This window comes from Opisthorchis viverrini (genome assembly GCF_000715545.1).
Source record: "Opisthorchis viverrini unplaced genomic scaffold opera_v5_43, whole genome shotgun sequence".
Taxonomy (NCBI): domain Eukaryota; kingdom Metazoa; phylum Platyhelminthes; class Trematoda; order Opisthorchiida; family Opisthorchiidae; genus Opisthorchis; species Opisthorchis viverrini.
The window spans coordinates 924,315-952,192 of NW_008751699.1; the positions used below are offsets into that span (position 1 = coordinate 924,315).

At 42.6% G+C, this 27,878-nt stretch overlaps 2 protein-coding genes across 2 annotated transcripts in view; one reads left to right on the forward strand and one right to left on the reverse strand.

The window, feature by feature from the left end:
• T265_03153 (hypothetical protein) overlaps nucleotides 1–24,593 on the forward strand; it is a gene marked incomplete at both ends in the record, with an annotated part of 39,864 nt that extends 15,271 nt beyond the window's left edge. The window contains 10 exons of the mRNA XM_009167566.1: nucleotides 5,606–5,714; nucleotides 7,847–7,930; nucleotides 8,027–8,102; nucleotides 10,775–10,881; nucleotides 12,772–12,923; nucleotides 14,789–14,979; nucleotides 17,388–17,671; nucleotides 18,249–18,426; nucleotides 21,836–22,074; nucleotides 24,287–24,593. Coding sequence (XP_009165830.1) covers nucleotides 5,606–5,714; nucleotides 7,847–7,930; nucleotides 8,027–8,102; nucleotides 10,775–10,881; nucleotides 12,772–12,923; nucleotides 14,789–14,979; nucleotides 17,388–17,671; nucleotides 18,249–18,426; nucleotides 21,836–22,074; nucleotides 24,287–24,409 — 1,543 coding nt within the window. The remainder of the gene's footprint in view (nucleotides 1–5,605; nucleotides 5,715–7,846; nucleotides 7,931–8,026; nucleotides 8,103–10,774; nucleotides 10,882–12,771; nucleotides 12,924–14,788; nucleotides 14,980–17,387; nucleotides 17,672–18,248; nucleotides 18,427–21,835; nucleotides 22,075–24,286) is intronic.
• A 1,476-nt stretch (nucleotides 24,594–26,069) lies between these two features.
• T265_03154 (hypothetical protein) overlaps nucleotides 26,070–27,878 on the reverse strand; it is a gene marked incomplete at both ends in the record, with an annotated part of 84,239 nt that continues 82,430 nt past the window's right edge. The window contains one exon of the mRNA XM_009167567.1: nucleotides 26,070–26,315. Within this exon, the coding sequence (XP_009165831.1) occupies nucleotides 26,154–26,315 (162 nt within the window). The remainder of the gene's footprint in view (nucleotides 26,316–27,878) is intronic.

The following is a 27,878-nucleotide window of genomic DNA, read 5'->3' on the forward strand; positions in this document are numbered from 1 at the left end:
TTTTTTTTCGGAACTTTCTGGAACAAATGAAATTCATCATGAAGATTCTGAGTTCGAATCTGCCAAAACGGTCGCACATAAGTTGACAAAATCGCCGAACTGAAGGAACTTATCAAGAACCTCACAACAAAGAACAACTATTCATTGAGCATGGTGGGTAAGGATAGCTGGGCAGCCTACGTGCATTTGCAACTCATGGAAAATCAATTTAACTGGCATACAGAGCCGAAGTTCGCCTGATGGATAACAAGAGAATCGAAGATACTCGAAGCCTTGAGTTGCTCGCGAGTCGGGTCGGGAAACCTCCGTGCAGCATCTCAAGGCTTCGAGCATAGTTCGTCCAACCTTCGTATTTCGATTTTGTATTCGTGATTCGGGACGAATGCCGTGGAGAACAGGTACAAAAGTTCTGCGCAACTTTTTTGTTCCGCCACTTTAAAGAGAAACGTGCAGTTCTATCTGCAACGGCTGTTTTTTTTGCACTGAGAGCCAGATGCTGGCGTCTTTGTTCAATCAGTGTCTTGCTCGAATACTTTAGCTTCAAAGCAATGGGACATTTTAAAGGAAAATCGACTCCGTGGTGTGCGAATGAAGTCCAACAAAATATGAGGTATAAAAGAATGTTCCGTGGGCCTGAATCTGTTTCTGTTGCTATCACAAGAGAGACGTCGCACAGATTACATCCAAACTGCTGACAGTGGAATGGCACCACAATCATTCGTTGGGAAATGTTGACCAATGGTCGGATCGTAGGGAGGACAACGGCTTTGTGAATTGCTGGCTTTTTTACTCGTGATTTTCCAACGCACCATCATAGGTTGCATTCCGTATTTTATCAGATACACCAATTGGCATACCATTCTGGATTTCCCAGCCGAATCTCTCGTTTATGATAGTCTACAACTGAATGTGCGTTCACAAATGTCTTCTCGCGTATCAGCTAGAATGATATTCTGCATATTGCCTCAGGTTTTCACGAGGGAATATACTCATGCGGTTGATGGAAAACCTTCGACAGCCCACAACCGATTTCATTCTTTTTGAGGCTCATCAGGTAGATGTAGTTCTCGAGTTTCCATCAACCTTATGTTCTAACTGAACCCAAATTGGACTGATTTAGGAAAATACACTCACTTGCATATCAATTTGTTTCTCACGGGAGACTCAACCGAGTCCCTTGTTTAAATTCAAATTAGCGTGCGACTGAGTGTAATTCAAGCATTTCGTTCACTTTGGGTTCAAGTGGACCAACGGTTAGGGGGAACTCGGGGACTGCGCCTACCTGATAAGCCTGTTGTGGACTGTCGGAGAGTTTTTAGCAACCTTGTGAGTAGTTTCCTTCATAAAAATATATACTGCAGTGTCTCGGATATCGTAACAACTGAAACATTAGACGGCCTTTGTCCAGCTCATTCAATTGAAGGATATCATAAACGGGAGATTCAGTTGATTCTCCCGTGAAAGTCCGGTTGATATACAGATGAGTGTACTTGCCAGAATGCCCAGACAAACATTTTTCTCAAATTAAGGCGCACAATGATCTCCTGGTGTACTGTCCTTTCCATATGGATTACGTTAAGACCAGCTAGTCTCTCCCAAACACCCCTCACACAGCATTTTCAAGCCCTCAGCGCCCGACCTTCCCAGAAATTTCAAGTGATATTTGCATTGTCAGGCATATCCCACTTCTCTACGGCAAAGGAACGTTAGCTCAACTTCCGCACACACCCTTAGTGGTCTTCATCAACGCACCATAGTTCAAAGATACAGACGCATGTAAAAGACATGATTCTTCTGCCTCATATCCTAATCGATGTGCACTAACGAGTATCGGGCAGAAAATTTTTGAGTAAGAAGGCTGTCATGGGGTTTACCCACGAAAGGTTAAATGTTTAATACAGACAAAAGGCGACACAGTAAGCACTAGAAATTACATTCGCTAGTTTTGATGCAGAAAAGGGGGTTTCGATATTTGCTCAACGGCGGTCCAAGTGCACTCATTCAGGCGTGAAGGGGTCACCGAAGTTGGGAGCCGAGCCTGTCTCGACTTTTTTGGTGGCCGATTAATTCAATTTCCGCTTTATCATGGACATTGTTTCACGTCGTACATCGAAGCTCAATGGATCATCAGTAAATCTTGTTATCTCTGATGAGGTGATTACCAAACAGATCAAATGCTGAGATACTCCAGCTGCCCAAAGGGCACTTAATTGAGCTGAGAAATATTGAACAAGTTCAGAAACACGTGTGACCAACACGTCTCCGTTCAAACGTGTTCTGAAGGCTTGAGAAGGCAAACTAATCAAATGTCCACCGAAAGCTCCATTTGAGGGGGAAATTCTTAGTTCACTGCCTCAGAGCAAGCGTGAAAAACTAAGGAATTCCGTTCTACAATCAACAGCGCAAATCTTATTATTTCCCAAGGTTATCAGTGAGAGTGGAAGCCCAGAAGCCCAAGACCTCATGTCATCTTCTATCCAGTGACCGGGAGACGTTTTTAATATATTGATTTAATATAGGGCAAAACGGGGTAGCTTTTGCTGGTTTGTTTGAGTTCGTGAGGCTCAGAAACTTGAGTATGCTGGAGTTTTATGGCGTTGCAAACCAGGCAAGCAAGGCACTAAACTTTTCCGAGTTTCAGTCCCAAAACAATTCTTGAGTGCCATCTTTGGGTGTATCACCTAACCACCTGAAAACAAGAACTTGACTGTCGACTGAACGGGGTCCTTACTGCCGTAAAAGGGGACCCAGTTGGACCAAAAATGAACAAAAATATGCGCCTGGAGACGGACTCGGACTGCCAACTTCCCGCCGACCAGGGGAGTTTGAGTGTCATGGCTATCCCGCATCACTGGTTTCGCTAGCAGTTGCGATATGTTGTCTTACGTCCGTTGGAAGAGTCCCTGTCTAGTTCAGCCTGTATCGATGTCAATACGCATAGATAATGTGCTTCTAAGTAAGACTCTTAAAGTTGTACACTTATTGTTGTACATAATTACTACCAGTAGATGAATATTTGGAAAAAGAATTTGAGGGAGCATTGAAAAATCTGAGTTCGCTTTCCATACTGACTAAAAATGCTGTATTTTTTTAGAATAGATATTCGGCTACTGGTGAACGCAAGAGGGCCGTTTTTGCGCAGTCACTTATTGGAAAACGCCATTTGGACAGTTACAGACTATTGGACAGGGAAGCAAGACTCTCATATGCATCTTGTTTATAAAAACTGAATACCCGTCATCTTCTCGAACGCGTCCTCCTGAAATTTCCTGGATATTCATAGACTATTACTCAAATGCAAACAAATGCTACAAAGCAACTCCAAAAATTCCGTAATAAACCTCACTTTCCAATAGACGCCAAGCGGATTTACGAGAAAATATACTTCTCGTATGCCTCATCAGTAGTATCCACCGTTACACTGGTGTTTAATTTTTTTACTGACTGCTGCTGCTGTTGTTGGTTCTGCCTCCTTCATAACCACTGAATGTATGGTGTTCTGTGTTGTCTGTTTTAAACTGTGGTGCAACTTCAACGTCGGTTCCTGCTCCTCCCAATATGGTATATTAAAAGGTGCGGGTGTTTGAGACAGCTCTTTACCTCGACGAAGGGAGATCATTGCAATTGTATTTATAGGATGATCACAGAATGTTCCACAAGGTCACGCTATAAACTTTGTGAGAGTGTGATAAGCGCCGATCTTGATTGGCTGACATTCTGACTAGTCAGGGCAAGTCTTTGTTTATCCGGTATTCTGCACGTGATACATCCGTCAGATCGACATATAAGTGCGATTGGTCTCCGGAAATGTTGTAACTGGCGTTGCTGATGGATGCTCCGGAACGCATCTTGATTCAAGGGCTAGTGCAATTGCTCTGTAGATATGTTGAAGTCTGTGACATAACAAGGTGTCCATAACGGTTGTTAACCCAAGAATCAACGCATTTATCATGGTGATGATTGTGTGAGGTGATCATTTTCAGCTGAGATTTTTGTTCTGCAAGAGAAACCAACGCATGGTGAAAAGCCAAAAAAATACTATACAGCTGTTTTACTCTCGTTGAGAATCATCAGCATTGCGCGTCTCACTAAAATTCAAGAGGTTTCGAAGGCGCGACCTCTCAGTTAGTGGTCGGAGACAACTCTTCGGTCAAAAACAGCCAGTTCAATTAAAACGGAGACTTCATGTACTTAGAAACCCAACATTCACTGGTGCCACAGAAGTAAGGGTCTCATGAGGATTCTTAATAAATCGTCCTAGATATATGGAAGGCGGACAAACAGTACATGGTCGAAAGCAAACAGGACTGAAGGAATAACCATAATAACATTTACAGCATTTCATAATTTTCACAGCTGTTGCCAAACTCAACGAATGAGTTGACAGTTACTATATGATTCTATGCTCTCGAATAGTGTTGTAACTCGTTTGAAAATGTACGAGAGGAGATAAGTTTTGCTTCTAGCGTGATAGTATCCTAAATCAACATTTTTGAGCCTCCAGAACATTTGATTCAGTGGCCGTCTTAATTTATGGTTGAGCCCTTAAGTCAAAGAGAGAAATTCCCTCTGATCGCTGTACTTTCAGCCTGGGAGGGTCACGTGGTTATGGGGGCGTAATTGGAGGATCAGAGGTGTGTGGTGAAAAACTGTACCAGAATTTTTACACAATTTATTTCTCCGGTGCCCTACGTTAACCCAATTACAGCCTGCACGAGGACAGCTCTTGTCGTGGCTACCAAAGTGAATCTTTCTCACTTGGCAAGTAATACATTGCACGACGTCGGTTAAGTGCCCACCAAGTAGTTAAGCTAGCGCTCCTCCGAATGAATAGTTAACGAGCACTGGATAAAGCCTACCGCCGACAGTTAGGATCCAGAATAAATGCATTCTGCAAAGCACCGACTTTTAAGAGTGAACGAGCCAACGGATGTCCATGACCGCAGCTGCCCACGCTTGATCACCGGTGAAAATTCCACATGCCAAAAATAGTCTTGTTTTCAGCAGCGGTGGGCATAGAAAGATTGAGCCCTGAGCCTATTGGTGTACTATTTGGGTCATATTTCCAGGTGATTTCCATAGCGCGAACGCCGATCTCGGTATGTATTTGATTTCATGACCTTCTTCAATAACTTGTCGTCTGGCTTGGGAAGAGTGTGACCAAACGATTGAAGGTGACGCTGTTGGATAAGCATGGCTAACTGCCAAACCAGAAAATAGGGTGACTGAAATCCCTGTGGTCTACGCTGTTCTCAGAATGATCCTAAGACACCGAAATTCGAAGTCATGTAGTTCCAGGAGCGGCTAGGTCTTTCGGATGACGCCTGGGACAGATTCGAGTTTCCATTCTTAAGGTACTATCAGTTGCATATGACGGAATTTCCCTCAGTTAGAAAACGCTCTTCCAACAACGCTCATGAATGTCTTAGGTTTATCTTTGGTTTGACCATCGGTAAGAATAAAAAGACCGTTTTTAAGATTATGGAGATCGTATGGCGATACCGCAAATGGCACACTAATTCGAGGACGTTTACAATCTGAAAGGTCGTGTAATTTAAATTTCCGAACTTCTGATTACCAGTGCTTCCTTTTTTTCATGAACTAGAGACGTCACTGGCAAATTTCCAGATTATCCGGATGAGGATGCCGGAGGGTCAGCAGCTGTGTTCAGAGAGAAAAAGCCAGAAGAGTTGGAACAGGAATTAAAGGAGAAGGTAGGCGGAGCTTTGAAGTGGAGATATTACAACTTACTATAACAAGACTTAGGTTACGATAAATGCACTCATATTCATCTCACTTTGGTTTTCACGGGAGATTCAACTGAGCCTCTTGTTTATGATGAGCCCAATGAGCCCCAAACAGGGCGGAACCTGTCCTGGGCTGTCGACGAGTTTTCAGCAATCTTCGGAGCAGTTATTTTATGAAGACTTGGGTTACTTAAAAATGCTGGACGACCAACTGATCTCCCCTGTTTTTTTTAGTGTGAGATAGAAGGTACATGTGATGTAAGGACAAGTCAATCTCATTTGGTTTCAAACTGGTTCCTATGGTTTCGGTGCCTACGTCGACTTATTTTAAAGGCCAACAAAAGCTGTTCTTTTTGTTATTCACATCCATGTGCGTTCTCTAATGAGGTAGTCAAATGAACGTCCTAATGATCCTTGGTGGGCTATGACTGTTAGCTGCCATATTTTCTTACGTTGCACTTTATTTACGAAGACAGTAGTGTTTATTCAGCTTTCCTATACTAATTGGGCGGGGTGTTTCTGACTACTGCCATTTCCAAAGAATGGGGGGCAAAGCATACGACAGTTAGCCCGTTTTGTTTAGCTGCGGTCTCTTTCGGACTACAGCACGGTTTGCTTCGTGTCTTCAGGCGTAGATGTTGCATACTCTGCTGATACCCCCAGCAAACGGTGACCATTGAGGGACTGTTACATTGCGTCCTAACGTTTGGCGGACGCTTTCACCGTACTTGCCTATTGCACGCATCTGGTCAACAACGTCGATGTAGTTCTCAACATAAAGGAGGGCTTACTGAAAGGTCTTCCGGTCACTGAATGCTGATTTGTGGGCAGTCAGAAGCCGAAAGCATTAGGGGCGGATTTTTAAGCTCCACCTGGGCTAGCCTGAGGCTGACAGGTGTACAGGCAGACAGCGATGAAAAGCAGCACTGATTAGTGATGCTCTCAGGTAGTCAGTTACCAGGTGTTATCCAACCAGGGGATCAACCGCATGTAACACAAAACCATCATATGGCTATTACCTACCCCAAGGCATTGAGAAAACCAACCAGTTACTATTCTTTAACCCTAGTTTGGTTTTCTACAGGACCGGGAATGCTCTCCGGTAACTTAGTCGATCACTTTAGCACACTATAAGCATCTGTGTTTAGCGTCATTGGTCCTTACATTGTTCCCTTACTTCTAAACAGCGACCAGAAAAAGCATACCCACTCAAACGGCATACATACCCACTCAACTATCCATATGTGCCTGTCTTCTGTTTACAGTTTGCCACCTCATCCATATAAAAATAGGGACTGATTATATTAGTCTTTGTTTCAACAAGCCTGTTAGCCAGATTGAGCCGAGTTCATGGTGCCTCAACAGACGTCAAAATTTTTGTGATGGGTTTTGTTAGGGGGTCATGATTCCAGAGACGTCTGACTTTTGTCCGACATCAACCTTTTTTCTCTTCACACTCAAGTATAACCGGTGAGACAGAAGGTTAGAATGAGAGATAACTTCATTTGTCCGAACCACTTTTAGATTTTGTTCTTTTTCTCGTTCAGGACTTGGGTTTGTTGCTATTCTAACTTTACTGTTGAAAATGAATTAATGTATGATGTCATCGCCTGTGGAAACAGACATTTGAAACCACAAACGGGAGCTGTGTCCACGATTGACGCTCATTGCTCGCAGATCGCCCACAGAGCGCAGAGAGTTTCCGGCTAAATATGCAATAATTGCGTTGATAAGTTTTGGGGTGTAGTGCAGTGACAACAGAAAAAATATACGGCAGTCCAAGGCAAGTACGACAAGTCCACTTGATCGTGTACTTAAGGGCTTTGATTTACATATTGAATTGTAGCTTTATAATCATCCTTACCTACATTTTTACAAGTTACACCTTTCATGAGTCATGGGGGGAAATCTGGCTACCATCCTGCTATTCCTACCATCTGCCTCTAGCCTACTCATTCAGAATGAGGCGACTGGCAAAACTAGCAAGTTTACGTTGTACGGTTGTACGGAATCGGCCAACAGTTTTGAGCAGTTTGAATACTGATCGACCTTACCTGGCGTCAACTTTCTGTATGTAACTCATTTTCTTGTACACACAGGAGGAAGCCGCATTGAAGCAGAAGGGGAAGATGAGTGGAAAACCAGAAAAGCTCCCCCCGAAGAAGGATGCAAAGAAGAAAGAGGTAATGATTTTTTTCCATAAAAAATGACGAAGGTCGCCTAAACAAAAATTAGCTGCTTACGGATAGACAGAGATAACATGCAAACGTTAATTTTAGAGCGAACCGGAAGGTTGGCGTATCGGACCCTCCGTTTTCCTTGACGATTTGAAACAAGGTTGTCACAAATATGAAAGTAAGTGACAACTTTTTTTAATGAATAATATTAAATAAACAAACTAACTATAATCATGTAATAACAGTAGAAGGGATAGCAAATAGCCATCAAGTAACCTGGGGGAAATTCCGCCAGCAATTTCGATATAGGGTCCATGCTTTTCGCCACCAGCGAAAGGGTTTTAATTAAATGACGCTCTAGTAAATTAAAATGAGTGCTTATTCAACGAGACAATTACGCAAGACATCTATATTCCTCACTATTTCTGTGCCATCGGTCTGCAGAATGTTAAAAACTTTAGTTGCTGAATGAAGCCTTTGGTCGGATATCATTAATGCGACATATGATACATGTTAACTCGTTTTCGGCGAACAACTGCTCAAAAATCGGTAATAACCGATAACACAAACTAATAATAATATTAAATATGGCACTGTTAGAATAATGGATTACATAAGCAAAAAAAGATTGATAGTGGATATGAAGAAAACTCAGGGTATCCTTTTGATATCATCCCATGATAATTTGGACCAGCGATATGCTCCAAACACTTGCTCCTCTTTACTAAATCTTGGCTTTTGTTGATAATAACGGTTATATGTGAAGATTTGGTAGTATCCACTAGAGATTCTGTCCTATTAGTGATGGAAATCCATACTGAAAAGTCAGGAGCCGCTCTAAGCTGTTTCATTCCACGAAACAAACCCGCAACCATCCAGCCGCCAACACTTGAACGTTTGGCCACGAGCGACTAATTTTGAAAGCACATCAGTAATAATTTAATGCGTCTGGCCCAACCTGATGGGATATTTATTCATCAGTAAAATAATGTAACCCATTGGTTTTTCCATCTTTCATTCGTTTCCAGGTGGAATGAATGTTTTCCCAAGAATAACGATATTGAAACTGAAGTCTTATGGGCCAGTGCACTTGTTTATCCTTCTGTACGTCAGAGGTGGTGCGCTTCTAAACGCTCCGCTAACTTTTCCAGCGCACAGGCTTAAACAAATCATGAGTACCACTCAAGAAGGGAGCCCATTAGCCGCACACTGCTCCTAGCTGCAAAACCGTTACGAGTGGAGTAAACACTTTTGCGCCAAAATGTTGCATTTTATTGCGTATGTGCTCAAAACCAAAAAACACCTTAATCTACTTTCATATTTTAACGGCTCACCAAATTTCATTGTCCAGTAAAGCAATTATACTTCTGGCGGAAAAAACTGGTGGAATAACTTCCCAGCATCGCTGAGACCCCGGGATGCCTAAATGGGGCTCAAAAGTTTAGACTGGTACTCTGAACTCAATTGCCCGATCGTTTTGTCCATCAGTGATACTTCATAGCTTTTGAAAATTAATTTCCATTGTGCGAGTACTGACCTGCCTCAAGAAGCACTCGTAAACCTGGACAGCTCACTCCTTTTCCATCTCGTTCAGAAATAATTAAGGGACATCATATTTGTTTCTAGAAATTGTCAGAACTTCATTTTTGAGATACTATCATTTTAGCCCTCCTCAATTAACTGGTGATATTGTTTACACTAAAAGGCACTTCAAGGAAGGCTGGGATCTTCCATTTATTTAAATCAATTGGGTTGATGTTGGAAGCTACCCAAGTTGGAATGGTACTGTAACAGAATAAGGTAGTGGGCGGATAAGCTGGGTACGAGCAGAGCTTGCCAGCCTGTGTCATTTAGGGTGTCAGAACTCAGTTTAGTTTAATCTAAAGGGCCTTGTCTACAAAAATACTGTAAGAATGGTTTCACTCTATGATTATGATTCTCAGCCCCGCCGATCCTAGGACCCTCGGCGTCTTCGAACATTTGATCACTGTTTTCTCCGGATCACAGCAAGAGTAAAGAGAAATATTGCAATTTTACATGTTTCACCAGATCATTGTTAATGAAAGATGAGGGTGGATTCAGCCGGGTCACTAATCAAAAACAGCTTCATATGCAAATGAAGGTGTCCAATTTGAGTAGAACAGAAGAACAACATAAGGAAAGTCGAGGACCGCTTTACTCAACGAGCCTCAAGAAGGGAGAAACCGGTTTCGAGGTGTCAAACAGTCTCTAGTAACCTTATGAATCCTGGGTAAGATCTAAACAATGCATTGGGATATCCCAAATGTAGTACATCGGAAAATTGAGGCGACCTGGTGCAGCACATTCTGAAGGGGACCACTACAAAAGAAAGATTCAACTGGATGTATCTAAGTCTTCCGTAGAAAGGAAATCGGTATGCAAGCAAGAGCGATTGGCAACTGAAACTTCTGTTTTACCACTTGAGGAAAAAAGACGCCATCTCTGGAATAAGGTAAACGCGTTTGTTATCGAAAACTATTGGCTCTTCTACCCTGGTTCGCCTCGCTAGCTCCAATGAACAACACTACCGTCAGATCTCGTTCGAGCCCTGCAAATCCCCTGATGTGCACCAAGTTAGTGAAAAATTCCCTTTTCCCCTAGAACTAGAATGAGTTACATCACACTAGGGCTTAAGCTTACCACAAAGGGTGAAATTCGGTTTGAAACAGGCAACAGAAACATGCCCGCCTGGTTGTTAAACTTTGTACATTGCATCACCGGCTTATTGTCTACCCCAAAGGGGGTGAGCGCGTCACTGTTTCGTAAAAGTAAACCGATTTTATACCGACAACCTTTTCTGCTTTTGTTCGCCCACTATTCTACCCACAGCATTCTGGGCAAAACGTGACGAAACGAGTAATTTTGCTCAGCATCACGATGAGGAAATTATCAGAGAAGACAAACGCGCCGAAGTTGAAGCCGAAGTCCGCATCCAGGTGTGTTTGCTTGGCTTCAGCTTTGTTTTGCAAGAAGGTATTTGATTTATTTTTCTAATAAAGGTGCCCTTCCGCTTCGAAATAGCAGTGGACACAATTGGACCACTTCGCGCTTAGTTGTAGGTGAGGAGGTGAAGCTCGTACTGAGCTACGTGGTTCGAACCTGATCTCTGCCTCTCGACTTCCCCTGTCTAGGCTTGACCAAGCCGGTAGTATCCCAGCCCTTGTGCAACCTTAGAGTGGCATGGCAGTTAGGCACTGAAAGGTTGCTACAGCTGAACAATGGCTCCCACAAAAAAGAATGCACTGCGGGTCGTCGGAGTCATCCATCATTGCCAGCTACGCAAACTCCCAGGCAGAACAGCTAGCTGCGGTAAAAGGCTGTTCAGCCGGAGAACGTTGAATACAATTATAGGTGTTGCGTTTAGTTTATGTGGACATCTCTGACCTGGTGTGCTTTTCCGGGTAACCAGACGCTCGCCTGAGTGAATGCGTGGAGGTGTAGGGACTAAGTGAAGCATCGGTGTTGTGATGTGATGTCATGCTTCGATGATGGTTGGACACTGATGTCATGCTTTCGATGATGATGATGATGATGATGATGATGATGATGAGACGCTCACCATTGAATTCTGCCAAACAAGAACCAACCAAACATCAGTTCACGGTTCCTGGTGTATCGTGTCGAAGACCAATTCTATTTTCAAAAAATTTTGAAACTTGTTCCAGTTCATCCATGAACTTCTCTATGTCGATAAATCCAGCTGTGAAACCGATAATGCGCTTGTTGCTAATCCTTAAGGTTTTCTGTAAAACCATCTCTCATGGTGTGGTGATAAGGGCCACTGTGGGAATCCTCGTTCGACTTTACAACAACAGAAGATAAAACATAGCTGCAAGTTCTTACACTCAACAAGCTATCTGGCTCAAACAATAAAGCCTTAGGAATGTTGACGAACCAACAGTAAAGGCACTGTTAGAAATCTTCTGCGGATCAAGCTTATTAGTCTCCTGTATTCAAAAAGGTTTCACACACGTGGTCTGGATCACGTGGTATTATTCTGGTTCCGGTAGCAACTAATTGCCCTTGTATATTTTTCTTCACGGAATGTGTTTTATACTACTAACAGATCTGACGCCGGGTAAATAATCCGATTTGCACGCCGACCTTCTTTATGTAGAATAAATTTTCTGTATTCCTCAGCTGAGGAGAAATCTGCCTAAAAAAACTAACAATCGTCGTTGTTCTGAATAATCAGGCAACTTTCGGTGCCTGTTTAAATTTGAGAAAACCGGCAAATTAATCCAGTAACTGGAGGCGTTGTACCACTTAACTTCGTGAAATGTTTGGACGGGCTTTTGTATCTCGTTCGCCGGTTCAAGGGGTCTACCGGTCTACCCCTTCAGATCGGGGTTTTAGAAACAGTGCACCAAGTTGAATCCCTCGCAGTCATTAGCAGAGGTGCTACTACACTTTACTCTTTCATGCTGAGATAATCCCTGCACATAGACAGTGTTTCTTCAAAACGGACTGACGAACAGTCTCTCAACAGCTTGTCGAGTAGAGGTTAGGTACTTCTTTAAGTTTACACAGTATTCAGCAATCCGGAAGCCTTTCAAGAAAGCAGACGAAATAAATCACATTTTATAGATTGGTATAATTCGAAAAGTCAATTTTCTATAGAAGAATAGCTTTTTTCGGGCAGAATCCTTTGGGTGGGAGAGAGAGTCATCTTCTGTCCGCAGAACTATACACCGCTTTCTTCCTGCATTTGAAAAAAACATAAGCATTTTGCTGGTGTAAAGCCATCAACCGCTAAATACTTTCTACGACCACTTGTATTTTTTTCAAATTTATAAACGCATATAATTATTACTGAATTTTGACAGGTCGACGAGTTGTTGAGGACAGAACTAAGAAATCTGAAAATTTCAATCGACAAAGAGAAACTTCGACGAGTGGCGAAAAAGAAAGGAAGAAAAGGCCGTAAAGGAAAGAAGGGTAGGCGAGGACGAAAACAAAAAGATCTGACTCCTGACAGGTACACCTATATAAAAATCGTCTGCACTTTTAAAACTGTTAGACGAGCAACCTCCCTTCCAAACTCAGATTAGAGGACATGTGCTTTCAGTTCGAGACAACTTCGGGGTTTTCACTCACGGAATGGTGATCTTTGTCAACATTTTTCCTGAAACGTGCAGTGCCCCAAATGTTAACTAAAAAGAACACGAGGTTTTAATGGTATCACCTTTTCTAGACTTTGGTGCTGAATTGGACAATGTCAGTCGCCTTTATCCTGTTGAGACTATTCGACGAATTTGCTAATTGCACCACCTCGAATCCCCTGTTTCTCACTTCTGTCAACTTCTGTCACGATTTTTGACAGCATTACCGCTGTTGAAGATCTCCCTACCAAGTGTTGTTCACTTAAGATGACTGTATCTCTTCAGGTGCTGGGTTTGGAACACTTAAGTGACCGTTGTCGGTTTTGTAGGGCCATTTCGGAGTTTTTCGTCAAACTACACATCTGAGCTCAGTCCATGAAATTTTATTATCAATTGTGTTTGAAACTTCGCAACTAGTCAAGCGCAACCCAAAATGTTCCCACATCCATCTCTCAGGATCAGGCCTTTCGTCTTCATCCGTTCCTTTGAAGTAACAAAACTTGCGATACAGCCCGAATACTAAAAAGGAGGACTAGAACACTGAGACACTGGTTTCCAGCGTTTCTCGGCTCATCGTCTCCTAGTTTCCTATGCAGAATAACACCATACCGATTATTTTGTATGAAATTAACCTAGTACAATTAAAACACAACTTACTGTATTCAATAGTGCTGTAAAATGTTACGTACTAATCATACGGAATGGTAAGAGCCATTCGGAGGTCGGCCAGTTTAGTGGAGTGCACAACAAGTAGTATTTTGTAAAACTAACTTGGGTTGAGGTCCCCCTGGAAAGGACAACCCCTAGGAGTGGCTAATTACTTCGCTCTCGCTTGATCGCCGCTCTTGGTGGGAAAATAATTCACAAAATATCATAGCTGTGGATATGATTTATCTTAGAATGTAAGAATGTGTATCGAGATGAGGGGCACTTAGATAGTAACTGAGATCCTGAGGTATAACCTGAGAGTTAAGAAGAAACATGTTGAGTGAACTGAAACTTTATCCGTTGGGCCCGATATCGGGACCAAAATAAGCGCATATTTGATTTTTTGCTCTGCATTTCCTCATCTGCAGTCAAATTCTCCTAAATAATGATGGTGAAGATACTTTACCATCAACACATTGAACGCTTAGTCAGTTTTTAGTGACTAGTTTTTATTCAGCCATGGTTCTTCAGTGTCCATCTGGACAAAGAGGCTTTGTATCAGTCTACTTAACAAACCCACATTACCCACATGATGGGATGGTACAGTAGCATGTACTATATACTTCGTCAAACGGATAAACCATGATAACTGGCCACAACTGCCTGCTAAAGTAAAAAATGTCTTTGATAACCTTTTCCACTCCATCTGGCCCATCTTCGATTTAGTTCCCCCTTTAGTAACACTACTTACACTTGCTTCATACTGTTTATTTGGAGGCCCATTTCTTCTTACCAGATTTCATCACTCTCTTCTGTGCAATGTGCTGGCTACACACCACTGTATGGACGCACACCCTGATGCATTTTGTTCGTTGATTGCGACTAGTTTAAGTGGGATCGAAGTCTTTGGAACAAAGTACCAGTGTTAGTTCCTCCCGATGGCAACCTGACTAGTGATTCGGCAAATGATACTTTAGTCCTTTCCTGTGAACATTTTCACACTGAACCACATAAAATGTGATGCAAACAGAAATTCCAGTCCTTATGAGGGTATCATATTGTGACGTTGCAATCACGTTTCACTCTTTTACAGAACCCTCATTTCATTATACGAAGAACTGGTGCTTGCTGATATTATCAAGAAAGTGAAAAAGACACAGCTGTCTGATTTTCTTGGGGAATACTCATTCCTCGGAACTACCCTCCGACAGGCCAACATTGAGCCACAGCCAAGTCTCAGTGATGTACGTCGGCTCCTGACCGAGTATGCAATATTGCCCCTGGGTAAGACTTTTTAATAAAGGCGAAACTAACCTGGAAAGCATAGCAGTTTTATCCTACTTTTCTCTCGCCTTGTAACTCTTGGCATGTTAATATAGATTTCGGGGAATATCTCGTGCGCTCTTGCAAGCTCAGTCAAACGGTGACCAGTTCAATAACACACGGACACGTTGTTTGGCTGTGATGTTAAGGAATCAGCCGCAGGTTTTCTAATTGAAATTTCGTGTAACTGCAAGCCTACAGCTGATTGAGAATGAACCGAAGATGTGAGACATTACTTAATGGGCTCTCCAACTACTTGCAAGTAGTTGGGACGTCCATCGGCGTTGCCAGCTAGTTAACGCATGGCACACGTGCTTAATTTTCAAAAATACACGAGCTACTCGATCGCGATCATGAGAAGGAGAAGGAGCGCCAATAGATTTTGCCTGTCTCCTATTCCTTAATGCACCTTTTCATGGAAGACCTGCACTAACGTTATTACGTTATTTAGTTACTAAGTTATTATCACCACTTTCTACTACAGTCTTTAGGATACGCAAAACGGATGTCTGATCAACTAACCATCTGATTTGTTGAGCACAGACCGAGCTGGCTTGGCGTGCGTCTGGAACTGTTAGATAAACGCAACAAGTTCTTGTTGGTATTGAATTGGTGATAAACTTTGGCAAAGAATACTGCACAAAAACCTATGATCATTCTAATGGGTTATTCGTATTCCTACTGGCATCCAGTAATCTCCATGAGGAAAGACCTGGGAACGAAAAAAGACTTCCTTTCGAGGCGGGGGACGAATAATAATAGCAATTTCCCATGCTATCTGTACCTAAGTATTGCGAATTTGGTGGCACCCTAGTGTTTGAATAGCTTTTATGAATTTGCTATAGAACATTTTCGTCGACCTGAGACAGAAACGTCAGATAGTCAAGAAAACTGCATATCTTTCATGTCATGGTGGGCATGTGGAGTGAACGTTAATCCAAATCATCCAGACCATTACAAACATCATTTTTGTGTATTATGATCAAATCCGAATGAGGACCACAAAATAGTGTGATGTATGGCAAAGTTTTTCCACAGAACAACAAAAACGGTGACGGGTTATTTTTTGAATTAACGCCTGACATGCGAGGCGAGCATGTAACCACTGCTCCACCAACGCACTTTGGACGCATCTGAACTTTCATGTCTGAACAAGTGAATGTGTTCACACTTGAGCGATGTGATTGATGTGCCCCACTGATCGAACGACGACCCAGTAACTGTCCTGGTTGTGACGATCGATTGACCCGCCAATTGGGACTTCCCAGTCAGGTGGCGTGACACCTGCTTGAAACCCACTGGACAACATTTTAGTTGCAGTTTTGGGGCTTTGCGGAATAGGTATTTTGTTCATAGTCACACCACTCTCGTCTGAACGGTCGTTCTTGATTCCCCGCTGATCTGCATTGTTTTCGTTGATTTACGAGAATACGACTTCGTGTAAGCTTTTACTTAGACTCAGCTGGATAAAACAGCTCTGATTTTTATGATGATTTGGATGGGGAAGAGGCTGGTGAATGTTAAACAGTTCCTTCCTTTTAGTCTGATATTTGCGAATCACAGAAATGCAAGAGGATGGTAATGATGGATATGTAAGGCTGTTAAATGTCCAAAGCATTCATTTTGAGAGAAATAGAAAATCCTATCCCAACTTTACAAAGAGTTTTGGAAAACAACCGGAAAAAAATGAAATTTCGCGGAAATTACATCGTAAGACCATCACTGATCATCCTTCTACAAACGACCACCTTAGTGAGTTTCTCCGGAGTGTTTCTTCCAATGGGGGACTGCTCGGAGCAAATGCGTGTTTGTGGGATGAACAGTTTGGCGAGAATAGGATAAACAACTAACTATGTATTAGGAGAACCAGCTCCGAAAGTAACGGGACTACATAACCGCCAATGGAATCACCGTTTTTCGTTGAGACAGATTTCATTGCTTGTTCTTCACTCGCCCTTGACAGATGAGTTTCGACCGCTTGCACGCGGCACTGATCAATAGAGCAGCTGGCTCGCACGTTCGTTGACAATTCTGGTTTGACCAAGCGCACCAAGCGATTAGGCAGCTACCCAGACCGGGGTTTACGGTAATAAAAAGGCATCAAGGGACCGTGGTCCACAACACTATGTTTTGTCGGACCGGAAACTAGGAGTGTAGGAAGTACACGCGATGATAGCAGCGAAATCCCGTTCGTAAGTTTCCAGTAGCCTTATGGCTAGCGTGTTACACGAGGTAAACGCAACTGGTTCCACAGTTCACGAATTTTCAGTGCGTCCTAAGAGCTTGTACATTCATCCGTCGAGACGAAAAATGTCTGAAGAAAGCCCACGATCCCAATTAATGAAAATAATCTTTTTACTCTGAAACAGGTTCACAGACTGTTCACGAAAAGGCTCCTCATATCAAATCCATACTGCTGGCCGGACCACGGGGGACAGGGAAACGCATGTTGGTGCATGCAATTTGCACGGAAACCGGTGCAAATCTGTTCGATCTGTCGGCCACAAATCTGGTTGGCAAGTATCCCGGAAAAGAAGGACTAAAAATGCTAGTGCATCTGGTATTCAAAGTGGCTTTGCTTCTCCAACCATCAGTCATAATGGTAAATGAATGTGAGAAGATGATGAAGAAAAAAATTCCAAAAACCGACCTTGTGAGTTTATCACAGAATATGCATTACCGTTTTGATATAGAAAGACATAACTTGCGGTCTAATTCGTGATTTGTCAGATTTGTCGATCTGCTTTTTGTAACTCCATGAAGCCAGAAATTCTAATTTGTTCCGATAGCTCCCAAAAGATGCCCTCGATCTTCTTGCATACATGGTTTTGGAGTATGGTTCCAGCTGTACTTTTCTTTAATCGTGTCGCGACTGTGCTCAATACGTATCAAATCTAATTGCTGAGGTTTTTAAAATGGTTCCACGTGTTCGATTGAGTGTTTTATCTTATTGCATGCTCCCATCTACGTCTACAGCGTCTCGGTACCATCCACAATTTTCACCACCAGAAATGCTGACCATCCTCCTAACTTCTACCTCAACTTCAGTAACTTTAACTCAATTGGATACAGAGTCTTATAAATTCTAGACTGGCTTTCGAATTCCAGGAGAAGGTAGAAGCAGAAATCAGATATCAGTCCACTTACTGAAGAGCACAAATCTTTCTCAGATTAAACATGTAGGAGCTGCAGCCAGCCTGAGATATCATTAAAATGCTTTCTTGTGACAGACGGACCCCAAACGACTCAGGAAAGAACTGCCTAGAGCTATGAAGACGATCCGTCCAGGGGACAGAGTCTTACTTGTCGGTTGTTCCTCTGCCCCGTTTGAAGGTGAAATCAAGCCAATGTGTAGTTTGTACCAGAAGATCATACTGATACCAAGACCCGATTTTTCGTCCCGAAGTCGTAAGTCCCGTAGTTGTTCAATGTCAGTGATTGAATATTATCATTCTAATGTCTATATTTGAGCCACCAAACGCGTCTGTTGTCTCTCGATAACCTTTATGTTTTTTGTCTACTGTACAAAACAAGCTTGCCTCTGCTCAATACATCGTGTTTCGGGCTACCCGTAGAGTTCAACAGTCACACGGATTTCCTCCAGACTTTCTTACGGGTAATGGAATTTTGAACGAGTAACGTTTCAGCTGGTTCCTGTCACTATAACTCCCCCTTGAACTTTATCACGGCTGACTTTAACACGGGTCAATACGGGTCAATAAGATACAGTGGCTATCACCTCAAAAATTTGATGCTGTTTGATGTCTTAAAGACGAACGACAATGTTTCCATTGCTGTGAGTTATCGCTGCGTCTCACATGCCTTACCGATAACGGTGACCTCGGCCAATAAAACAACGGTGCTACCAATCTAAATGCGGAAAACTACAATGATTGGACCAGGAAATTTCCAATCAAAGCCTACGACGAAGTGCTCACTGAACGCAGTTGATTGGATGGATATGAGCACGTATTTACATCAAGTTCGCCCGAGTTCCCTTGTCCAATGATGGAATATATCTGGCCGCTTAGATTCCCCCAAGTCTCGGTAACAATCATGAGTGAAACTTCAATTCACTTTGGCATACTGTTTACGGTTTTTGATGGGAACCTGCAAAACACATAGTGGATATAAGCAACTCACGTGATAAAGCCCTCCACGTGATCTGTAATGGTAGCTGCCTGATCAGGTAAACTGATAAAATATTCGGTTAGCAGGAGCCAAGGCAAATATATATAAAGCCTGCTTAAGCTAAGGTCAAATCAGTTTCTAGGCAAGGATAATTGATTATAGATCGACTCTACAGCAAATCACAGTCATCCGTTGAACTGCTACGGGAAAAATTTGAACTTCCCTGCTCAATTGAACAAAACGAACAGACCATGATGGATTCTACCGTGTTGAAAAAAATGAGAATAAGAGAGCGCTTGAATACCTAGCTAAAAGTACGCACCGTTTTGCCTTCAGATACAACATGAAAAGCGGTGCCAAATTCGAATATATACCAGAATACGGAAGTAACGATATGAAGATCGTGCAACACTACTGCGATGACCTTAGTCATCCGCTATACATTGGTGGTTTCCACCATCGGCGATGGTCCCCTTGTATTGATACAGTGTTTACACATCCTTTAATCTCACGTACTTTTTATAATTACACCCAATAAAACCAAGTCGAATGGCGCGTGACGCACGTCCACCAACTCTCTGCTACAGTACAGATGCACAAAAGTTCACACATGAAAAACATACGGTTTGAAACATTACACTACCATTGTTCTTATCTGAATTAATCTCCTTCTGAATCTGTTAGATCACTGCAGTTCACATACGGATTGTGTGTATTTACTGCAAGGGGATAAGTATTTTAAACCTCCCGGGTACCATCCTCGGTTCCACAACGTCGTTTACCAGAACATGGCCGATGAGCAACACATTTGTTGGTCCTTCTTGAGGGCGTCAGTATAAAATGTGCCTGTAAATGAGGCTTTGTCAAAATGTACCATTCTCGGGCGGATTGATCAAGATCCTAAATTTATGTGGCAAGAGAATGAACCTTAATTCAATGGCCCAATTTTTAGAAATATGCGATCTGTTTACTTTTTTTGGTATTCTATCTACATTGTGCCATTCGGCACTGTTTGGTGTACAAGTCTAATACAATGCTAAAGGGGCAGTGGGTGCTAACAGCAAACTAAATGTTCAGTTTGTTGGCGGAATCAAGTACTCGGTGTCTTCCTTCTCCCTTGGTCTTGAAGTCGGTCATTCATCATTTTCACTCACCAGTTTAAATGTTAGGTTGATCCTTCTGAGATGTTTCACCGCAGAAAGAAGGTTTTCTCCGATAAACAAGTATGCTAATTCATACGTTGTCTTTTTGTCACACGAATACAGTCTAATAGTGAATGGGCTTTCAGTTGAGATTAGTTTCTACTAGTGAAGCCAATCTATGCTGACAAGCGAAAACCTTTACAGCCATGCCATCGTCAGCAGTGCGAATCTGAATTTCGAACCCGTGACCTTCCGGTGGCCAGTGATTGAACACTTAACCGTTCGGCCACCAGCGGCTGAACAGCAGCCCTCACTTAGAATTGAAATAGGATTGACTTTCATCTTATTGCCGTACATGCCGACGAAACTCACGGCCAGTGTTCAAAACTGCCAAAAACCTGGCACTTCTCGCTTGTATTATCGGAATAACTGACTCACTTATTCAAAGAGAGAGTCGACTTGGTGACTGGTCTGAAAGTGAATTTATTACTCTATACTGCAGCAAGACCAACTTTCAAACTTGATTGGTACAGTGAACCTTGCAGAGTACACAATAATACACGTTATGCTTATCGGCGCTATCCAAAGATGTGCCAACTGAGTTGCATAGGATCTTTAAAAATACTTTCAAGAAACAGTCAGGATAAAATCCCGTGGCTCCTCTAATTTCCGGAGATGACGTAACTATAACAGTGACAGTCGCCAACAACTCTGTAGTAAATCGGAAATATTCCTAGAAATCTCTAAAGCAACTTTACAACTTTTATTTCAACTTAAAAAAGACAGGAACACCTGAATTTTCATCACGTGATCTCAAGATGTTTGCTCATCAACCACATTACCAGCTAAACAACGGAGCTTTCGTCGATCGATTTATCTTACAACATTTGTATGTCTTTAAAGCCTTAATTAAGAAAAATAGGCCAACTACCGTGCAGGTGACGCTTCAAGTGATATTCCATGATTCGCGGAATCACACACAAACCACTAGACAAATTCATTATACGGATACAAGCGCCGGAAATAACCAGCCAATCTGAACACAACTACTGAACATGTTGGCTCATTACAACTTATCGAAAGCCAATTTTCATATCAATAATGTACACGTTTTTTAATGTCCGGAAAGTGATCGTCCCTGCCGAAGAGAATAAAACCCAAAGATACCAAAAGTTTCCGGTGCCTTTCGGGTTGTTGGCACTTTTCCAACCCATCCAGTGGTAAATTTTTGACTGGACTGAAACTTATTGTTCTCCTAGGTGACAGATCTTTTTAAGAGGTTGGTCTCCAGTCGAAAGGACCAAATTGGGTGATCACAGTAGATACACGTCTAGCCTAGTGGTCTTCCAGGATTGTCGGTATGCTAACCAATTGTTTTCATCAATATATCACCTTGTGAACACAAGACTTCGACATACTGTTTTCTGCTTAGGTTACATATCTATGAAGTGAGTAAACCTTGGTTTGACATGTAGAGAATGAGTACTGCAACACGTCTCCGAACACTGACAGTGATATGGGTTCCCTATTTTATACACATTCAGTTCTATGGCGCGCGTTGATCGTTCGGCACGGAGGTCAGCTGACTTCAGCGTTGGATACAGTGTCGCTTAGTAAAGTATCCGATGGCTATACAGCAGGCCAAATTGACTTTACTTGTAAGCAAGTTCTGACCGACCGACGAGTAGCTCAGCTGAGCAGAAAACGATTAGTCGCCTCGGAGTTCATCCCTCCACTGGCTACACTGGATCCAGTCTATGCAGAGGAGGAAGAAGCCTACAAGGTATGTGCAAAAATTGATTTTAGTCAAATCCGAAATTCGAACTAAGAAACAGAGGATTGAATGACCAAAAATCCCAAAATTTTAATAATAAAGCAGGAAAACAAAGGCTGCGGTATTTCGACATTTCAATTTTGTTTCTTCCAGCCCCAATACTAAAACCCCATCAATTTAACATTCTAGGTAGAGATAGGTAGAAACAACTCTTATAATTCTTGTTCGATTTTTTCTGCAGTTGTATCGCTTCCTCTTTACTGCCGTTGAGATTGGGAGCTACAGATAAAATTTTGGGGATAAAGTCACTTTTTGGCCATCAGGCAAAGATACTTCTCATCACGAGCAGTTAGAAGATCGTGAATATCATTGAATCTCATTTATGATAGCCCGCTTCAAATGGATGGATTCAAGTAAAGCGTAAGGTTGACGGAATCTCGGTGACTGTGCCTACCTGAAGAGCCCTAACAAAGGCGAAATCAACAGCGGCCCGTCAAACAGTTTTCAGTACACTTGTGAGTAGTTTGGCTCTTCTGGACAGTAATGCAATGCACTATGTCGAATATCGTACCTACTGAAACTTGAGGTGATCTGTTGCAGCGCATTCACTTGAAGAACATCATAAACGTTCACTTGAGGAGCCCTAACAAAGGCGAAATCAACAGCGGCCCGTCAAACAGTTTTCAGTACACTTGTGAGTAGTTTGGCTCTTCTGGACAGTAATGCAATGCACTATGTCGAATATCGTACCTACTGAAACTTGAGGTGATCTGTTGCAGCGCATTCACTTGAAGAACATCATAAACGAGAGATTCACTTGAGTCTCCTGTGAAAACCAAATTGATTTGCAACTGAGCGTATTTGTCTCAGTCAGTCCAATTTGGGTTCAAGTAGAACATAAGGTTGACAGAAACTCGGGGACTGCGCCTACCTGATGCGTCCCAAGAGGAGCGAAACTGGTCGTGGGCTGTGGAAGAGTTTTCAGCAACCTTGTGGGTAGTTTCTTTCATGAGAATAAGCTGCGATATTCCGAATGTCGTGCCAACTTAAACATGAGATGGTTTGCTGCAGCACATTCAGCTGAGGAGGCTCATCAAAAACGAGAGATTCAGCTGGAGTCAGTTGAGTCTCCTGTGAAAACCAAATTTGTATGCAAGCGAGGGTATTTTTCGAAATCTGCACGACTTCTGTCAAAGTGGAACACAAGATTGATGGAGACCCAAGAACTGTGCCTACTTGACAAGCGAAACAGGCGAAACCGGCTGTGAGCTTCCAGCTTGAGTTATATGTCCATAAGATGTTCTCCAGTTATCGATAATAACGACTGCTGTATTTGTGAATAACATGACCGTTTTGGAAAGAAATCTGTAATTATATTACTAAGGTTTCGTATCCCTCATGCGTAATATTTGCGATAGACTAACTTGACGGTGGCTAGACCCAATTATAAGTTCTGCACACGACTGGGTTCGGACATTGAGAAACAATATTTGATCGTCCTAAACATTCGAATTTCCGAGAAATTCCAGTAGAAAGTTTTTAATAGTATTTCGTGCACCACATAAGGTAGAGATGGAGATGTTTCTCAAGTTGCAACTAATTTTTTCAACTCTCATTTGAACATCCACTTAGGTTACTAGAGGCTCTAGTTATTCTAGGGGGTTATTGACTTTGTAATACGAGGAAAGATTTCGATAATAGGCAATTCTCTCCAGTTCCTTAACCACTGAGTTGCATCCATCCTCATCAGTTTCACTCGAGGAGCGTTTTTCCGTAGATTCGTGGCGTTTGGAAACCAGACGCACGCAATGACAAGTACGTCGAGTTTCATCGGTCCTTAGTATATCGGCGTGATGATTCTCTTAAATGCAAATCAAAGAGGATAAGAACTGGGTCGGATTTCGTTCTTATAATGTCTCATGAGCACTGCACTCTTCGGCGGTGCGGGGATCGGAATCACAGCCATCTGACCTGGAAGCCGAACAAACGATGGATACACCCGAATCGTGACGTTTGGATTGGTGAACAAACCGTTGAATAATAGATATCAGTTTCCGGCCACAAGTAGCTTAAAGATTTTGCTGCAAGACCATTCCCAAATTCAGTGGTTGGAAGCACTGATAGCAGATTTATCTGAAGGCAATACTTCATGAAGCCAATCCGTCCGCTTTCAAGAATCATATCTGAGTCCTCTCTCATACGGACTAATTGATCGTTTCAGGTGTGGTACAGGAAGACACCACTCGGGAAGCAGAAGGCCTTGGCTATGGAACGCGAGGCAGAAGCTGTCGCCGCTGCCGGTGCGAAGAACCAAAAGGGACAAAGAGGTGGAAAGAAAAAATAACTCGGGAGGAATTGCAGAGGATAGAATAGGGAAGTATCCTCACATAATAGTACTCTGTATAAATATCTTGATTGCTTTCTCTTGAATGAATAAATACTGACTTAAAGTTGTTAGATGTCTTCCAGACTCACTCTCCTTCGGTATTGAGGCAACCAATCAGATTGCGGAAATATAAATAAGCTGCTATTTTTTGGCCTTTCGTTGATTAAACATCCCCTGGAAAGGGTTGATAGAGGGTTGAAATTTATCCCGTCCATTTGCCTTCTAAGTTTCAATGTTCTGGAATCGAGATAATTCAACGGAGGAGGCGCGAACCTAACGATCGGAAGGTCCGTAATTCCAACCATACTCAACATCTCAACTGTCTAGGCTTCGACACCCCGGCGGTCATCATCATCGATAGCATGATATCAGTATCGTATCCCTTACGTCTCCTTTGAATCCATGGCCGCTTAGCACCGAAAGGGTGTTGCCGTTGAAAAGTTATCATTTTTATTGAGAATCAATTAAGTCAAAATTGACAAAATGCAAAAGAGTCATGTTGTTCCTTCCAGGAGTGCAGGCGATCCTCATTTGCAATACTTAGGAGAAATCGAATTTTGCAGTCTTTGGGTGTGTGCGCCAGTTCATTTGCGTGACATATAACTAACTTCATACCTTCTTTCACCAGAAATGTCCGAGTCACCGATAAAATGCATGTGCAGACAGCAATATTGCTTCTGTGCATTGATTTCCTAAAGTCTTTTGGGAACGAAATCTTTGAAATACTAGATTTTCCGTTTTAGAGTTCTCAATGGGGTAAATATTCGTCTAACCCTTAGCTCGGAACAATCATTGGATTTTACAGTCAAATCTATTGCGTAGGTTTGACAACGAAGTCGATTCATCTGCCTCTCAAAACGGTAGGTTAACACAATCAATTAACGGACACTGCCGTTTCAGCTTGGCTACCAGGCTACCATTGCAGCCCAAGGGAATAAATGGCGTCCATGAGGATGTTCCTGATTAGTCGAGCAAAGACAGTCCACTCACTTGAGAGACGTATTCGAGAAACTGTAGGTGAGTGAGGGATTCGTGGAGTTCAGATTCACGTCACTCTAGTTTGAACAGTCCTGCTCTTGTCCTGGTATCATTATTCCGATGAGTTCATTAAAGGGTGATCACCGGTCCCGAGTTTTATTATTAGTGGTGCTTGTCACCATGTCCTTGGCCGTGCCGGTGATTGAACTCCCCAATACCTCATTTGTGAGGCGGGCGCAAGTGAGGAGTTGGTTTCACTTCTTCGTATATTATTAGTATTTTTACTACCATTATTAATATCTATAAGAATGCTAGTTAAAAACCTAGTTGTTTCCGCGGTCTTTCTGAAAGATTTAAAAATTTGTCACATTCCCTGAAATTTTGTTCCCCACACTTTCGCTGTCAATTTTAATTTTCCGTGAACCTCACGAAATTCCTCGCCGTACGAAGAACTGTCTACCATGAAGTCTTCCGATAGAAGCTTCCATAGCATTCCATTACTAGTTGTAGGAACCAACTAATGAGAAGTGCCTCTTTTTGCTATTACTAGCGCACAACTGAGAACCACGTGTGTCAGTTAACCGGTGTCATGTATCCCCGATATTCCCTGTTTCAGAAAATTTTACAGCCTAAGAGAAACGTCATACTGAGGGCTGTAGTTCCACTGAACAAAGAAATACAGATACGGATACAAGTCAGTCAACAACAATCAAACAGACGAGAATCACAGGGATGTGAGTAACAGCGCAGTTCCCGCTTGAATCCATTGATTCTGGGTACCGGTCGGGCAAGGCACGCGAAGATACGTGACCAAATGTTGACGAGCGCTGTCCAAATAGACTGGCAATGAGATGGAGGCTTCAATGCGTATAAAATCTGGCATGTCCTGCAGGTTGGAGGGGGTACGAAATTAGAATGGTGGTAAACATTACCGTGCGAATGGTATGTCCATAGGTCGACATATTATACAAACCAGCATCGATTTAGAGCGACGGCTTTCAAACTTTGTCAATTAAAGATCCGTAATTTCTAAGTTGGAGGTGTTATATTCATGGGATTTGCAGTCGTCCAAGCCACCTAGCGCAGTTCTTGGTTTTAACATGAGCATAATTTCATTACACTTGAGCAACGCCATTTCTGATTTCTGCTGTTGCTATTGACACGGCTGCTAAAGGTGATGGTGACGATGACGATTATGGTGGGTGAGCGCCTAAGAATGCATTTTTGGAAACGGTAATGGATCTCAAAATGCAAGTACCTGACTAATCCAACTTTCATCAGCTACTGAGCCCTTCTGTGAGCACCGAGCGGGAAGTGTATCAGTCTCTTAATGGGTATTGGCCCAAAACTGCGTAGGCAGCCTACTACTTGGATTCACATGGAGGTGAGTTGAATGCTATTGAAGTGGGTCAGAACATAACACGGTGCTGTAGTTTATACTCCCCGCTCATTCAGGATTCATGGCTATTTCTCAGGCCGGACAACTTGTACTTTTAAATTATAAACGTTGGTGCGCACAAAAGCATGTCCAATGTGTGCTTATCGAACGTTTCAACCGTGCCGCATGGCTACCGGTCTCGTTCGTCATTCCATCCTCAGCTGGCAAGCAACACGTTGTGGAGTCGTGAGAGAACGTGACAGTTGTATTGCATGATACACTTATCAGTGATAAATTTAGCCCAGTAGAAACCCCGCTGTGGAGTCGGGACAATGGACTCTGAGTCATCCCGCCGATGACTTTGCGCGGCCAGCTTCATCTAGAAGCTGTATTTACATTTGATCCTACCAATCGACAGTCGTTTCGGGCCACCGCTACTATGGAAGGGAAGGCAGAGTGAAACCAACATGACAGGACAGTGACGTGTGGAACTCAGACGAAAGTGCTGCGCACGTTTGAAAGTAGCAAGACTGTCTGTAATGCAACGGTTACGCAGGCTTCGAGAAAGCATATGAAAAACCATCTGGGAGTTGAAGACCTAGGAAAGATAACGTTTGAGACAACAACAATTCGGATAACTCAAGGCCATTAGCTCAGCCAGGCGGTGGAGACCGTCGCATTTATTATACAGTATGGGTTTCACATATTGCTGGGATTGCAATGTTTGCTACCGAGGTTGCAGGTAGCTACGTTTGGCTTTACGACATGTTGGTTTGCTGTTTTGCAGTGATTTGGTCGTACGTGGAAACGTGCAGTTGGGTAGTACAAAGTCGATCGATTAGGGAACGGGTCGGACCTCCTTTAACGTGTATCAATCAACGCATTTGGAATGCACACACTTTCTGACAGCAAGATAGCACCAGACCATTGGCGGAACAGCCATGCTCGACATTTAGCTCGAATTCCCCTGGGAGGATACAACCCATTCCGAGACACATTTTAGTGTTTGATATGCATTTTCGACAAGTAGAATATATATATATATATATATATATATATGTATATATATAT